The sequence below is a fragment of the Somniosus microcephalus genome, unplaced genomic scaffold, assembly GCF_052327205.1.
Source record: "Somniosus microcephalus isolate GS21.2 unplaced genomic scaffold, FLI_Smic_1.0 unresolved_chr2, whole genome shotgun sequence".
In the NCBI taxonomy this organism is placed as follows: Eukaryota; Metazoa; Chordata; class Chondrichthyes; order Squaliformes; family Somniosidae; genus Somniosus; species Somniosus microcephalus.
The window spans coordinates 8,395,442-8,411,584 of record NW_028225180.1 but is presented as its reverse complement, the minus strand read 5'-3'; the positions used below and the strand labels follow the sequence as shown (position 1 = coordinate 8,411,584).

The following is a 16,143-nucleotide window of genomic DNA, read 5'->3' as shown; positions in this document are numbered from 1 at the left end:
TTGAGCTGTGGGCCCGCGTGGAATTGCGATCCTGGGCCTGGTCCAGCTGTCGGCGCGCAGTGCTTGCGTATCCCAGGGGCGCAGTTAGTTCGATGCGTCCCCTGGGATCACGTGGGCCATGGGGAGCCAATCGGAGCACAGAATGCTTCATTCATAAGTTTGACAGGAAGGGCTGTCAAACTTATGAATACTATAAGCCCCAAAACATCACTAAATCTTCAAATAATTTTTTTTTTAAATCACATTTTTTAAATAAACTATAAATTACATGAAATAACTATTTTAAACAATAATTTAAATTTTTGAAAAAAATAATTTTATTTTCTAACGGGGCTAAAAATAAACTTACCTTTCTTTAAAGTATTTAAAAATAATAAACCTGTGGAAAAAATGTTTTAATTTTAATTAATTCACCACTTACCTTGTAAAAAGCAGGCCTTGCGACTGCTTTTTAAATGTCTAACTTCTGGAGACTTACCCTGCAAAAAAAAACGTAAGTTCGATGCGCACGCGCTGCCTCTCCCGCGCAGCCTCGCGTTCGACCTCTGAACCCCTTCTTTCAGGGGAACGGAAGTGCCGGTTTCCACGCATGCAGGAAACTGGCACTTCCATTGGGCTTACGGGTGAATACCCCGTGCGTACCTGAATTTCTGGGCCATTGTGTTTCTGTCACGGTTTTTTACAACTGAGTGACTTGCTCGGCCATTTCAGAGGGCAGGTAAACATAGATCTGGAGTCACATACAGAGGCCAGACCAGGTAAGGACCGCAGATTTCATCCCTAAAGGACATTAGTAAATCCAATAGTTCTGTGGTTACCATTACTCATACTAGCTTTTTATTCCAGATTTATTTAATTAGCTGAATTTAAATTCCCCAGCTGCCCTGGTGGGATTTGAACTCATATCTCTTGGATCATTAGGCCAGGCTTCATAGATTACTAGCCCAGTGACATTACCAACATGCTACCATTCCCACCATTGCCCAGAAGTTTAATTTTCAGCCTTAAAATCATTCCCTTCTCTGCTGCATTTCCCAACAGCTCTCTTCTCTGGCCCATCCAGTCAGATCTTTTGCCCAGGAACACCTAGTTTCTTCTCGACAGGTTGTCTGTTGACAGTAGAAGATGTCTATACTTGCCCGTTGACAGTAGAAGATGTCTATACTTGTCTGTTGACAGTAGAAGATGTCTATACTTGCCCGTTGACAGTAGAAGATGTCTATACTTGCCCGTTGACAGTAGAAGATGTCTATACTTGCCCTGTGCGAGTCTTCCATGAACCAAACTTACGGTATTGAGCGGAAGCAGTTTATTCAATGGTGTTCCCATTATCGTGCAGGAATAGTCCTGCACAACTGTGAAAGGGAGCCTTGGAAATATTACGGCATGCACATGTTTGGAGAAGAATTCAAAAATAGCTAATTGGTTCAAAGTACTCCTCCATTATATATTATTAAAAAAATGTTTATGAAGATATTTTTGATGGTGGGAACAACACCATCTGCACGTTCTCCTCCAAGTCACACACCATCCTGACTTGGAAGTATATCGCCGTTCCTTCATCGTCGCTGGGTCAAAATCCTGGAACTCCCTCCCTAACAGCACTGTGGGAGCACCTTCACCACACGGACTGCAGCGGTTGAAGGCGGCGGCTCACCACTGTTAAATCTGTGAGTTGTTCAAGTAATTAATACTCAGACTTAATCAGTAACAATAAAACAGGTCTTTACTGGTTGGAGGTAGGGACTATACGTAGGTCTTTACTTCATGCCCACAGGCGGGAACTGAGGGGAGATCAGTACCCACAGTACTATTTATACCCCTATGGCCAGGAGTGGTACTGCGTATCACTACGCCCAACAAGTAGTGCAGTCCTGTCCATAGGTTCAAAGTAGCACACATATTACATACACAACATTCCTCCCTTCCTAGCTTTACAGTCATCTCCCCATTTAACATAACGTAATAACATATATACATATATAACTTCAGGTTTACATAACAGAATAACATAGATACATAGATAACTTCATGTCAAAACAGATCACAGATTCAGTCTCTGCGGAAAACAGTTCACAGATTCAATCTCTGTGGTGTAGTCGGTTCACGTTGCTGGAGTGACTCATTCAATAGTCCTTCCATGGATTTAACAGTTTGAACTTCCGAACTGAATTGGCTCCGTTCGGAGGGACCACGTGTGTGATCTGGTAGAGGTGATAATGGTTCAGATGGGTCATCTTCTGTTTTTACTTTTCCTTTTCTGCTTCTTGGAGACTCTCTGGGCTCCATTGTCAGCTGCCACAGCTGCCAGCTGCATGCGCAGTTCCTCCTTCTCTTCCTCCTGTTTCCGTCGTAGAGCCAGCTTCTCCCGATGTTCCGTAGACTTTTGGTGCTCCTCCATGATTTCTGCACTTTGGGAGTCGAAGTTACAAGCTGGGCAGGACAGGACATCGTAATATTCGGTGTCGTCCACCAGGTCATAGTAATATTCGGTGTCGTCCTGAGCTAGACCAGTGAGAGGGTCGTCTATTTCCTCCATACCCAGCTGGACGTTAGCCAGCTCTTGTTCCAAATCCAGACATCTTTCCTGAAGAGACTTCTTCATGTGTACCTCTGCATCCAGCTTTTTCTGGGCTTTCAGCAAGTCGTTTACTAGTGACCTCATTTGTGATTTTAATACTTCAACTTCCTTTGGAGATTGATTGATCGGACTATGCAATCCCTCTACCGGAGCAGCTGTTTCAGCGGTCTGTTGTTCTACGTTGACGTGAGTCAGCGTACTTTTGGCATCCAAGGGCTGCTCTGTTGCAGTCATCTCAGTCTGTGTTGCCACCTCAGCTCTTCCAATAACCTTTGAGAGCTCCGAACCCCTTTCGTTTGAATATTGAAGTTCGTGTTCAAGTTTTTCCCATTTCAGAGTCCTGTCCTTCAGCATATGCAGGAGTTGGCTGGCCGTTAACTCCTCTGACATCAGACGTTTTGTGTGCTCCTGTTCCATTTTCTCCATCAGCTGCTTCTGTTGTCTTTCCAGATTCTCCAACTCTATATCAAAGAACTCTTTCGTTGCATTCAACTCTTGCTCACAACGGCGAAGCATTTGTTCTAATTGCTGTTGTAGTTTGAAATGGAGTTGAGTTCGAGCCCGGTGTCCCTCAGAAATGGGCACATCAGTAGACTTGCCAGACTCAGAATCCACAGTTAAACTATGTTGTTGTTGCTCAGTGGAATTCTGTGCTGAAACTTTGTCTTTTGCACCTGAGTTGGGCTTACCATCATCCGTTCCAGAGTCTGGGCCGACTATCTTCACCGAGTTCTCACTCGTTATTGTTTGTAGGAAATGCCAGTCCATATTCATTTTCCTAATCCACTCCCGTCCTAGTAGTGGAGGACCTCCTTCAGATATCACATATAAGTCCATTATTTGACTGTCTTCGCCCTTGTGGACCACTGCAACCTCTATTTTCCCGATGGGGTACACTCTTTGCCCCGTGTATGTTTCCAATATAATCCCCGTATCCTGTAGGGGAATATGTTGGAATAACTTTCCGTAATCTTTCTTATTTATGACCGTCAATGCCGATCCAGTATCCAATTCCAGTTTTACTTGGACTCCTTCTATCTGAAGAGTGACCCAAATTGTCTGGAGGTCTGCACCCTTACCAGCGTTGAGTACTCTTAAGCTAGCCAGTTCATTACTGCTAGCGTCTGAATCGGACTCCTGTTCGGTCACCTTGTGTACCTTTGCGTATTTTCCTTGCGGTGACTTCTTGTTGCTGGTCTTCTTCGCTGACCTGCATACTCTAGCTATATGTCCAAGCCTACCACAAGTTCTACATTCTTGGTTTTTAAACCAACACTGGTTCTGATCATGCGTTGTCTTTCCACAACGATAACATTTGCCAGAACTCACACCCAATTTGTGTGCACTGAGCTCCGGTGACCGTAGCTGCATTACTGCCGTGCCTCTCGCTGCGGCTTCGTGTGCTGCTGCCATAGTGACCGCCTTCTCAAGCGTCAGCTCATTCTCCTCGAGCAGTCGCTTTTGTGTATCCTGTTTAAATAAACCACACACAAATTTGTCTCGAAGTGCCTCTGTCAGTCCCGTTCCAAACTGGCAATATTTCGCTAATTTACGCAATTCCAGCAAATAATCAGCATTGCTTTCATGCTGTAGCTGCCTTCTGTCATAAAATTTAAATCGTTCCGCTAGCATCAGCGGCGTGGGGTTTAGATGATCTTTCAGGACAGTAACAATCTCATCGAACGTCTTATCCGCCGGTTCATCTGGTGATAACAGGTGTTTCAATTGCCCGTATGTCTTCGCACCCATTAAATTTAATAATGTTAGAGCTTTATCTTGGTCACGAATTTTATTGGCCTTACAATAATTTTTTACTCTTTCAACATATATGGCCCAATCTTCGAGGTCACTATCAAAGGTGCTAATATTCCCGTGTTTAGGCATTGTAGATTTGCAATTTCTCAGATTTTTTTTTTTTACTGCTATCCAAGATGGCGGCTTCCCGCTCTTGCCGTCGTCCTCCGCCCACAAAATGGCGGTTTTCCCGCGCTTGGCGGTCTTCACCCGTCCCCCAACGCCGTCTCCCTTCAGCCCCCGAGTGCGGCCCTTATCTTCGCCGCGATCGCCCGAGTGCGGCCCTTATCAGCGGATGCGATCGCTGGATCGCGAAGCGGCTCTCGGCTCTTATCAGGAGATGCGATCGCTCCGTTGAAACGCCTCCCGCTCGAAGCGGCTCTCGCGCCCTATTCCTCCAGCTCCCCCAGCCCCGTTCGTGCGGCCAACGCGGTCGACTGCCTGTCGCGTCGCTGCCCGGCTCAGACAACGGCTTACCCACCACCAAGCTGGAGAAGAAGCTGACGGTCGCCGATGGAGGCTCCGAGGTCAGGATGTCTTCCAGTGGGGTGGAGAGGGTGGAAACCTCTCTGCAACGTCCTGGCTGTGGACGAAGCTGCCGTGGAGTGACTGCCGCAGGGTCCGAATCAGACTCGTCGCCAGTGTTAAATCTGTGAGTTGTTCAAGTAATTAATACTCAGACTTAATCAGTAACAATAAAACAGGTCTTTACTGGTTGGAGGTAGGGACTATACGTAGGTCTTTACTTCATGCCCACAGGCGGGAACTGAGGGGAGATCAGTACCCACAGTACTATTTATACCCCTATGGACAGGAGTGGTACTGCGTATCACTACGCCCAACAAGTAGTGCAGTCCTGTCCATAGGTTCAAAGTAGCACACATATTACATACACAACAACCACCACCTTCTCAAGGGCAGTTAGGAATGGGCAATAAATGCTGGCCTCGCCATCAATGCCCACATCCCGTGAATGAATAAAAAAATATATATATATGATCTGGACATGGGTATACAGGGCTTAATTTTAAAGTTTCGAAACTCGGAAATGTAGTAAACAATGAGGATAGTAACAGACTTCGGAACATACAGAGACTGGTGAAATGGGCAGACACATGGCAGATGAAAATTAACACAGAGAATTATGAAGTGATACATTTTGGTGGGACGAATGAGGAAAGGCAATCTGAACTAAATGGTGCAATTTTAAAGGGGGTGTAGGAAGAGAGAGACCTGGGGGTGTACATACACAAATCTTTGAAGGTGGCAGGACGTGTTGATAAGGCTGTTAAAAAAGCAAATAGGATCCTTGACTTTATTAATAGAGGAATAGAGTACAAAAGCAAGGAAGTTATGCTAAACCTTTATAAAACACTGGTTAGGTCCCAGGCTGGTGTAATATTACCAATTCTGAGCAATTTAGGAAGGATGTTAAGACTTTAGAGAGGGTACAGAAGAGATTTACTAGAATGGTACCAGGGATGAGGGAGTTCAGTTATGTGGAGAGACTGAGAGCAGAGAAGGTTAAGAGGAGATTTGATAGAGGTGTTCAAAACATGAACGGTTTAGGTAAGAGTAAATAAGGAGCAGCACCTCATCTTTCAATTAGGCACTTTACAGCCTTCCGGACTCAACACAGAGTTCAACAATTTCAGATCATAACCTCGGCCCCTATCATATACAGGTAGACTAGCCTTTATCTGAACTTCCGAAAACCGAAAACCTCTAAAAACCGAAAGTTTTTTCGTTCAGCGTAAGTCGTGCGCACGACATGACCAGAGTGGCGCACGACTTACACTGAGCAGGGCAGAGGGTCACAGAGTTCCCTCCTGGGTAGGAGATTGCAGGCCAAGCCGGGCAGTGTCAAGGAGGTACCGGGAGAGTGAACCCAACAATACAGCGGCCCGTCCGATATTCTTTTCTCCCCCCGACCCGAACCGCAGCCCGTCTGATATTGTTTTCTCCCCCCCCGCCACCCCCGATATTCTTTTCTCCCGACCCGACCCGACATGCTTTTTCCCCCTCCCCCACCCGCAGCCCGTCCGATATTCTTTTCTCCCCCCCCACCCGACCCGACCCGTGGCCCGTCCAATATTCTTTTCTCCCTCCCGACCCGAACCCCCCCGGACCTCCCACCCCCCACCGACCTGAACCGCGGCCCGTCCGATATTCTTTTCTCCCCCCCACCCGACCCCCGACCTGATTTGCAGGCCAGCTTAGTAGGAGTCAGCCGATATCCGGCTTTCCAGAGAAGCAGGAAGGGGAATGAGACACGGAACAGTCGCAAGAGGTAGCCTGAACTTTTAAAATTTATATTAAATACAAATTTCCCAGTCTTATAATAATACCTTCTAAAATCCCAAAAATTCCGAAAACCGAAACTCAGCTGGTCCCAAGGCTTTCGGATAAGGGATAGTGTACCTGTATATATATATATATATATAGGTATATATATATATATAGATATATATTTTTTTTATCCACACTTTTTGTGTCTTTTTTTCTCTCTCCCACATGGCAGCTGTCTCTCATTCTGCCAGCATAATTTACACTTTGCCTTGAATATCTCTTAATGTCTCTCAATCTCTCCTGCCTTCCATCCTTTCACAGACCTTCCCTTTTGTTCTTTCCTCCCCTCCCTCCTTTCCCAGCCTCTTTACTTGCTTAAAAATCTGTTCCATTTCCTGCTTTTTTCTAGTTCTGACGAAAGGTCATCGACCTGAAACGTTAACTCTGTTTCTCTCTTCACAGATGCTGCCCGACCTGCTGAGTTTCTCCAGCATTTTCTGTTTTTATTTATAGTAAACTAGCTAAAGTGCCCGGCGGTGCCGAGGCTTTTTCGAGGGCATGTTGTTGTTGGAAGAGAGAGAGAGAGAGAGCGACTGGGGGGGGGGGGAGGGAGGGCGGGGGGGGAAGGGAGGGCGGGGGGGAAGGGGGGAAGGGGGGGAAGGGAAGGGGGGGAGGGGGGGAAGGGAAGGGGGGAGCGGGGGGAAGGGAGGAGGGGGGAAGGGGAGGGGAGGGCGGGGAAGGGCGGGGAAGGGAGGGTGGGGGGGGAGGGGGGGAAGGGAGGGCGGGGGACTCCCCCTGAGGGTCGCGGCCCCCACCCCCGAGGGTCGCGGCCCCCCCCCCGAGGTGAAGACCGCCGATTGCGCGCGCAGCAGGAGCTGAGACGCGGCATCTCTCTCTGGCTCGGCCGGCGGGCCCGGTTGCCAGGGTAACCGTGACGCTGACCAAGCCCCGCCCCCCGGCCGAGCCAGAGAGACGCCGCGTCTCAGCTGCTCCTGCTGCGCGCGCGGCCCACCCCCCGAGGGTCGTGGCCCCCCCCCGAGGTGAAGACCGCCGATTGCGGCTGTGCGAGACGGCCGGTGGGGCCGTTGCCAGGGTAACGCTGGACGCTCAGCAAGCCCCGCCCCCCAGCCGAGCCAGAGAGAGACGCCGCGTCTCAGCTCCTGCTGCGCGCGCACCCTAGCGGCGCTGGGCTGAGGCTCGGCCCTCCAGCCTTCGAGTGGGGCCGGGAGGTGCCTAGCTCGGGCGTGGGTGCAGAGGAGACGCCGAGGCTTCTAGGCCTACCTGGAAAAACGGGGAAAGGTAGGAAAATTAATGAGATTAGATAAGTTAATTACTTTCTAAATCATTTTTTTTTTAAATATGTGTTTTAAAAGCAACGTTTTTTTTTAAGACGCAGAAAGCGGGAAAAAGAAAGGAAAAGTTTGGAATCAAGATGGCGGCGACTCACCTCCGTTCAGAACGATAAGGCCCGGCCACACACGCACTGATTGGCCCGGCGGCACACACCAGCAACCCGGCGTACGATTGGTCGAGCTCGAGGTCACTCTGTCGCTAATGAGTGGATAATGAGATGCTAATGAGCGGAACGTTGAAGGTTTTTGGGATACCGCGGGCGCAATTTTAGCCCGGCCGAAACGTAAATACGCTTAAAACCGTCTCGGAAGCGTAAGCTTTCTTTGGAGGTAACGCGCGCGTAGGTACGCCCTGTAACTTTCGAGCGCATAGCCCGACAGACGCACAGGCGATGACAGACAGAATGACAGACAGACAGACAGACAGACAGAAGTACCGATTTATATATATAGATAGATAAGGAGAAACTATTTCCAGTGGCAGGCGGGTCAGTAACCAAAGTATACGGAGAGGTGATTGGCAAAAGAACCAGAGGCCACAACACAGCGAGTTGTTGTGATCTGGAATGCACTTGCCTGAAATGGGCGGTGGAAGCAGATTCAATATTAACTTTCAAAAGGGGAATTGGAGAAATACTTGAAGGGGGGACATTTTACAGGGCTATGGGGCAGGAGCGGAGCGGTGGAGAGTGGGACTAATTGGATAACTCTTTCAAACGTCGGCACTGGCACGATGAGCCGAATGGCCTCCCTCTGTGCTGTATCATTGTAAGATCTTCATAAAATTACCACCCTCATTATCTTTCCTCCACAAACGCCCACCAAAATGGCTCTCCTGGCTGTCGGCCATTTTAATAACGACACCAACTTGGAGCCTTCTTGGAAGGAACGCCATTGAACGCCAGGAAGGTGTGACTTCAGGCTGGCTTGAGAGCGACTACGGAGTCACTCAACCACGCCCCCACCCCAGGTTCGGGTGGTTCTGGGTCATCTGGGGGTCCTCTCAATAGAGCTTCACCTGCAAGCACAAGGCTGTTTCTCTTCCCGTTGATCTCACCTCGAGCCCAAACCGAGCCGTCTCCCACGAGGGGGCCAGGGGACACACGATCTATCGCATCTCTGTGAAGGCAGGATATGCGACTTTCTTTTGTGCACGGTTCTGGTCTCCATATCACACTTTTAGTTACTGTGCACAGTTCTGGTCTCCATATCACACTTGGAGTTACTGTGCACAGTTCTGGTCTCCATATCACACTGGGAGTTACTGTGCACAGTTCTGGTCTCCATATCACACTTTTAGTTACTGTGCACAGTTCTGGTCTCCATATCACACTTGGAGTTACTGTGCACAGTTCTGGTCTCCATATCAGACTTGGGAGTACTGTGCACAGTTCTGGTCTCCATATCACACTTGGAGTAGAGTCATAGAGTTATACAGCACAGAAAGAGGCCCTTCGGCCCATCGCGTCCGCGCTGGCCATCAAGCCCTGACTAATCTAATCCCATCTTCCAGCATTTGGTCCATAGCCTTGTATGCTAAGGCGTTTCAAGTGCTCATCTAAATGCTTCTTGAATGTTGTGAGGGTTCCTGCCTCTACCACCCTTTCAGGCAGTGAGTTCCAGATTCCAACCACCCTCTGGGTGAAAAAGTTCTTCCTCAAATCCCCTCTAAACCTCCTGCCCCTTACCTTGAATCTATGCCCCCTGGTTATTGACCCCTCTACTAAGGGGAAAAGTTCCTTGCTATCCACCCTATCTATGCCCCTCATAATTTTGTACACCTCAATCAGGTCCCCCCTCAGCCTTCTCTGCTCTAAGGAAAACAACCCCAGCCTGTCCAGTCTCTCTTCATAGCTGAAGCGCTCCAGCCCAGGTAACATCCTGGTGAATCTCCTCTGCACCCTCTCCAAAGCAATCACATCCTTTCTATAGTGTGGCGACCAGAACTGCACACAGTATTCCAGCTGTGGCCTAACCAGCGTTTTGTACAGCTCGCATCATAACCTCCCTGCTCTTATATTCTATGCCTCGGCTAATGAAGGCAAGTATCCCATATGCCTTTTTAACCACCTTATCCACCTGTTCTGCTGCCTTCAGGGATCTATGTACATGCATACCAAGGTCCCTCTGATCCTCTGTCTTTCCTAGGGTCTTACCATTCATTGTGTATTTCCTTGCCTTGTTAGTCCCTTCAAAATGCATCACCTCACACTTTTCAGGGTTAAATTCCATTTGCCACTGTTCCGCCCATCTGACCAACCCATCTATATCGTCCTGCAGACTGAGGCTACCCTCTTCGCTATTTACCACCCCACCAATTTTCGTGTCATCTGCGAACTTACTGATCATACCTTTTACATTCACATCCAAATCATTAATGTAGACCACAAACAGCAAGGGACCCGGCACCGATCCCTGCGGTACCCCACTGGACACAGGCTTCCAGTCACAAAAACAACCTTCGACCATCACCCTCTGCCTTCTGCCACTAAGCCAGTTTTGGATTCAATGAGACAGTTCTGGTCTCCATATCACACTTGGAGTTACTGTGCACAGTTCTGGTCTCTGTATCACACAGAGCACTGTGCACAGTTCTGGTCTCCATTTCACACTTGGATTACTGTGCACAGTTCTGGTCTCCATATCACACTTGGAGTTACTGTGCACAGTTCTAGTCTCCATATCACACTTGGGAGTACTGTGCACAGTTCTAGTCTCCATATCACACTTGGAGCACTGTGTACAGTTCTGGTCTCCATATCACACTTGGGAGTACTGTGCACAGTTCTGGTCTCCATATCACACTTGGGAGTACTGTGCACAGTTCTAGTCTCCATATCACACTTGGGAGTACTGTGCACAGTTCTAGTCTCCATATCACACTTGGAGCACTGTGCACAGTTCTGGTCTCCATATTACACTTGGAGTTACTGTGCACAGTTCTGGTCTCCATATCACACTGGGAGTACTGTGCACAGTTCTGGTCTCCATACCACACTTGGAGCACTGTGTACAGTTCTGGTCTCCATATCACACTTGGAGTTACTGTGCACAGTTCTGGTCTCCATATCACACTGGGAGTTACTGTGCACAGTTCTGGTCTCCATATCACACTGGGAGTTACTGAGCACAGTTCTGGTCTCAATATCACACTGGGAGTTACTGAGCACAGTTCTGGTCTCCATATCACACTTGGAGTTACTGTGCACAGTTCTGGTCTCCATATCACACTTGGAGTTACTGTGCACAGTTCCGGTCTCCATATCACACTTGGAGTTACTGTGCACAGTTCAGGTCTCCATATCACACTTGGAGTTACTGTGCACAGTTCTGGTCTCCATATCACACTTGGAGTTACTGTGCACAGTTCTGGTCTCCATATCACACTGGGAGTTACTGTGCACAGTTCTGGTCTTCATATCACACTTGGAGTTACTGTGCACAGTTCTGGTCTCCATATCACACTTGGAGTTACTGTGCACAGTTCTGGTCTCCATATCACACTTGGAGTTACTGTGCACAGTTCTGGTCTCCATATCACACTGGGAGTTACTGAGCACAGTTCTGGTCTCCATATCACACTTGGAGTTACTGTGCACAGTTCAGGTCTCCATATCACACTTGGAGTTACTGTACACAGTTCTGGTCTCAATATCACACTTGGAGTACTGTGCACAGTTCTGGTCTCCATATCACCCTTGGAGTTACTGTGCACAGTTCTGGTCTCCATATCACACTTGGAGTTACTGTGCACAGTTCTGGTCTCCATATCACACTGGGAGTTACTGTGCACAGTTCTGGTCTCCATATCACACTGGGAGTTACTGTGCACAGTTCTGGTCTCCATATCACACTTGGAGTTACTGTGCACAGTTCTGGTCTCCATATCACACTGGGAGTTACTGTGCACAGTTCTGGTCTCCATATCACACTTGGAGTTACTGTGCACAGTTCTGGTCTCCATATCACACTTGGAGTTACTGTGCACAGTTCTGGTCTCCATATCACACTTGGAGTTACTGTGCACAGTTCTGGTCTCCATATCACACTTGGAGTTACTGTGCACAGTTCTCGTCACCATATCACACTTGGAGTTACTGTGCACAGTTCTCGTCACCATATCACACTTGGAGTTACTGTGCACAGTTCTGGTCACCATATCACACTGGGAGTTACTGTGCACAGTTCTGGTCTCCATATCACACTTGGAGTTACTGTGCACAGTTCTGGTCTCCATATCACACTTGGAGTTACTGTGCACAGTTCTGGTCTCCATATCACACTTGGAGTTACTGTGCACAGTTCTGGTCTCCATATCACACTTGGAGTTACTGTGCACAGTTCTCGTCACCATATCACACTTGGAGTTACTGTGCACAGTTCTGGTCTCCATATCACACTTGGAGTTACTGTGCACAGTTCTGGTCTCCATATCACACTTGGAGTTACTGTGCACAGTTCTGGTCTCCATATCACACTTGGAGTTACTGTGCACAGTTCTGGTCTCCATATCACACTGGGAGTTACTGTGCACAGTTCTGGTCTCCATATCACACTTGGAGTTACTGTGCACAGTTCTGGTCTCCATATCACACTTGGAGTTACTGTGCACAGTTCTGGTCTCCATATCACACTTGGAGTTACTGTGCACAGTTCTGGTCTCCATATCACACTTGGAGTTACTGTGCACAGTTCTCGTCACCATATCACACTTGGAGTTACTGTGCACAGTTCTCGTCACCATATCACACTTGGAGTTACTGTGCACAGTTCTGGTCACCATATCACACTGGGAGTTACTGTGCACAGTTCTGGTCTCCATATCACACTTGGAGTTACTGTGCACAGTTCTGGTCTCCATATCACACTTGGAGTTACTGTGCACAGTTCTGGTCTCCATATCACACTTGGAGTTACTGTGCACAGTTCTGGTCTCCATATCACACTTGGAGTTACTGTGCACAGTTCTCGTCACCATATCACACTTGGAGTTACTGTGCACAGTTCTGGTCTCCATATCACACTTGGAGTTACTGTGCACAGTTCTGGTCTCCATATCACACTTGGAGTTACTGTGCACAGTTCTGGTCTCCATATCACACTGGGAGTTACTGTGCACAGTTCTGGTCACCATATCACACTGGGAGTTACTGTGCACAGTTCTGGTCTCCATATCACACTGGGAGTTACTGTGTACAGTTCTGGTCTCCATATCACACTGGGAGTTGCTGTGCACAGTTCTGGTCTCCATATCACACTGGGAGTTACTGTGTACAGTTCTGGTCTCCATATCACACTTGGAGTTACTGTGCACAGTTCTGGTCACCATATCACACTTGGAGTTACTGTGCACAGTTCTGGTCACCATATCACACTTGGAGTTACTGTGCACAGTTCTGGTCTCCATATCACACTTGGAGTTACTGTGCACAGTTCTGGTCTCCATATTACACTTGGAGTTACTGTGTACAGTTCTGATCTCATTACAGAAATAATGTAGAGGCAATGGAGAAGGTGCATGAAATATTTACAAGTATGATACCAGAACTGAGAGGTTATAACTATCAGGAAAGTTTGAACAGTCTGGAGCTCTTTTCTCTAGAAAACCAGATAGAGATCTTTAAGATTATGAAGGGGTTCGATAGGGTAGACGTAGAGAAGATGTTTCCACTTGTGGGCGAGACCAGAACTAGGGGCCATCAATATAAGAGAGTCACTAATAAATCCAATAGGGAATTCCGGAGAAACTTCTTCACCCAGAGAGTGGTGAGAATGTGGAACTCGCTGCCACAGGGAGTGGGTGAGGCGAATAGTGTCGATACATTTAAGAGGAAGCTCGATAAACACATTAGGGAGAAAGGAATGGAAGGATTTGCTGATCGGGTTGGATGAAGTAAATAGGGTGGGAGGAGGCTCGTGTGGAGCATAAACCCCAGAATGGACTGTTTCTATGTAGTTGTATGTAAATTTCACCAGACCAAGATCTTTAGTCCAGAAAAGTGCTTTCAGTTGCTTAACGCGTTCAACAATTTGACCCCAGTAATTCTCCTCTTCATTAACCAGTTGCCAAGCAGACAAACCATATCATGAAATCTCCGTACATGTAACTTTAATATTTAAATATATACAGAGCGCCTCTCCTCTCAGCAGTATAAACACTCAATGCATTTTAGCATCGATGGACATCTTCTGTTAAACCTGCTCTTGCTGTGTTAAAGGCAAACGTTTTATTTCCCCACAGCGAGGCTCCCGGGTTTTTACCGTCCATCTCCCGCCACCTGAGTAAAGCAGCGGTGCATGTGGGTTTTGTTCTTTCTTTCTCGGGCCTGGTATCGAAACTCCTGCCTGGGCATCGCATTGTCTCGGGCCTCTTCATTACTGTTTAAAAAGTGCAAGCCCTGAATTAGCACGATATACAAGGGAGAGAGCGTGTTGATTGTTAAAACAGGTGTTGTGGTCACATCGGGAAGGGCCCAGTGGCTCTTGCACAGTCCATGGGGGATGGGGTGGAGGGACACGCACACACACACAAAAACAGGCGGTTTCGCATCGGTTACCTGTTATACACTCCATCCTGTCAGTTCCATTGACTGCAGTAGAGTCGAACATCGGGCATGTCCTGTAACAATCGGCCAATGTGATTCCGCCTGTTCTGCCATGGAGCACTCCCCTCAACAGCAGCCGTGGAATCTTTTACCTCCATCGGAGAGGGCAGACGGGGCCACGGTTTAACCTTTCTCCTGAAAGACGGCACCTCCGACAGTGCACCACTTCCTCAGTACTGCCCTGTCGGAGGGGCAATACTGAGGGAGCGCCGCACTGTCGGAGGGGCAGTACTGAGGGAGCGCCGCACTGTCGGAGGGGCAGTACTGAGGGAGTGCTGCACTCTCAGAGGGGCAGTACTGAGGGAGTGCCGCACTGTCGGAGGGGCAGTACTGAGGGAGCGCTGCACTATTGGAGGGGCAGTACTGAGGGAGCGCTGCACTGTTGGGAGGGGCAGTACTGAGGGAGCGCCGCGCTGTCGGAGGGGCAGTACTGAGGGAGCGCCGCACTGTCGGAGGGGCAGTACTGAGGGAGCGCCGCACTGTCGGAGGGGCAGTACTGAGGGAGTGCTGCACTGTCGGAGGGGCAGTACTGAGGGAGCGCCGCACTGTCGGAGGGGCAGTACTGAGGGAGCGCCGCACTGTCGGAGGGGCAGTACTGAGGGAGTGCTGCACTGTCGGAGGGGCAGTACTGAGGGAGCGCCGCACTGTCGGAGGGGCAGTACTGAGGGAGCGCCGCACTGTCGGAGGGGCAGTACTGAGGGAGCGCCGCACTGTCGGAGGGGCAGTACTGAGGGAGCGCCGCACTGTCGGAGGGGCAGTACTGAGGGAGCGCCGCACTGTCGGAGGGGCAGTACCGAGGGAGCGCCGCACTGTCGGAGGGGCAGTACCGAGGGAGCGCCGCACTGTCGGAGGGGCAGTACTGAGGGAGCGCCGCACTGTCGGAGGGGCAGTACTGAGGGAGTGCCGCACTGTCGGAGGGGCACTACTGAGGGAGTGCCGCACTGTCGGAGGGGCAGTACTGAGGGAGCGCCGCACTGTCGGAGGGGCAATACTGAGGGAGCGCCACACTGTCGGAGGGGCAGTACTGAGGGAGCGCCGCACTGTCGGAGGGGCAGTACTGACGGAGCGCCGCACTGTCGGAGGGGCACTACTGAGGGAGCGCCGCACTGTCGGAGGGGCAGTACTGAGGGAGCGCCGCACTGTCGGAGGGGCAGTACTGAGGGAGCGCCGCACTGTCGGAGGGGCAGTACTGAGGGAGCGCCGCACTGTCGGAGGGGCAGTACTGAGGGAGCGCCGCACTGTCGGAGGGGCAGTACTGAGGGAGTGCTGCACTCTCAGAGGGGCAGTACTGAGGGAGTGCCGCACTGTCGGAGGGGCAGTACTGAGGGAGTGCTGCACTCTCAGAGGGGCAGTACTGAGGGAGTGCCGCACTGTCGGAGGGGCAGTACTGAGGGAGCGCCGCACTGTCGGAGGGGCAGTACTGAGGGAGTGCTGCACTCTCAGAGGGGCAGTACTGAGGGAGTGCCGCACTGTCGGAGGGGCAGTACTGAGGGAGTGCTGCACTCTCAGAGGGGCAGTACTG

General features: G+C 49.6%; 1 protein-coding gene across 2 annotated transcripts in view; it reads right to left on the bottom strand.

Annotated features, from left to right (window-relative positions):
• Window positions 1–14,105: 14,105 nt before the first annotated feature.
• LOC147092071 (B-lymphocyte antigen CD20-like) overlaps window positions 14,106–16,143 on the bottom strand; it is a 28,120-nt gene continuing 26,082 nt past the window's right edge. For both annotated transcript variants that reach the window (XM_085975614.1, XM_085975615.1), the window contains one exon: window positions 14,106–14,394. In XM_085975614.1, the coding sequence (XP_085831740.1) occupies window positions 14,392–14,394 (3 nt within the window). In that variant the 3' untranslated portion in view covers window positions 14,106–14,391. The remainder of the gene's footprint in view (window positions 14,395–16,143) is intronic.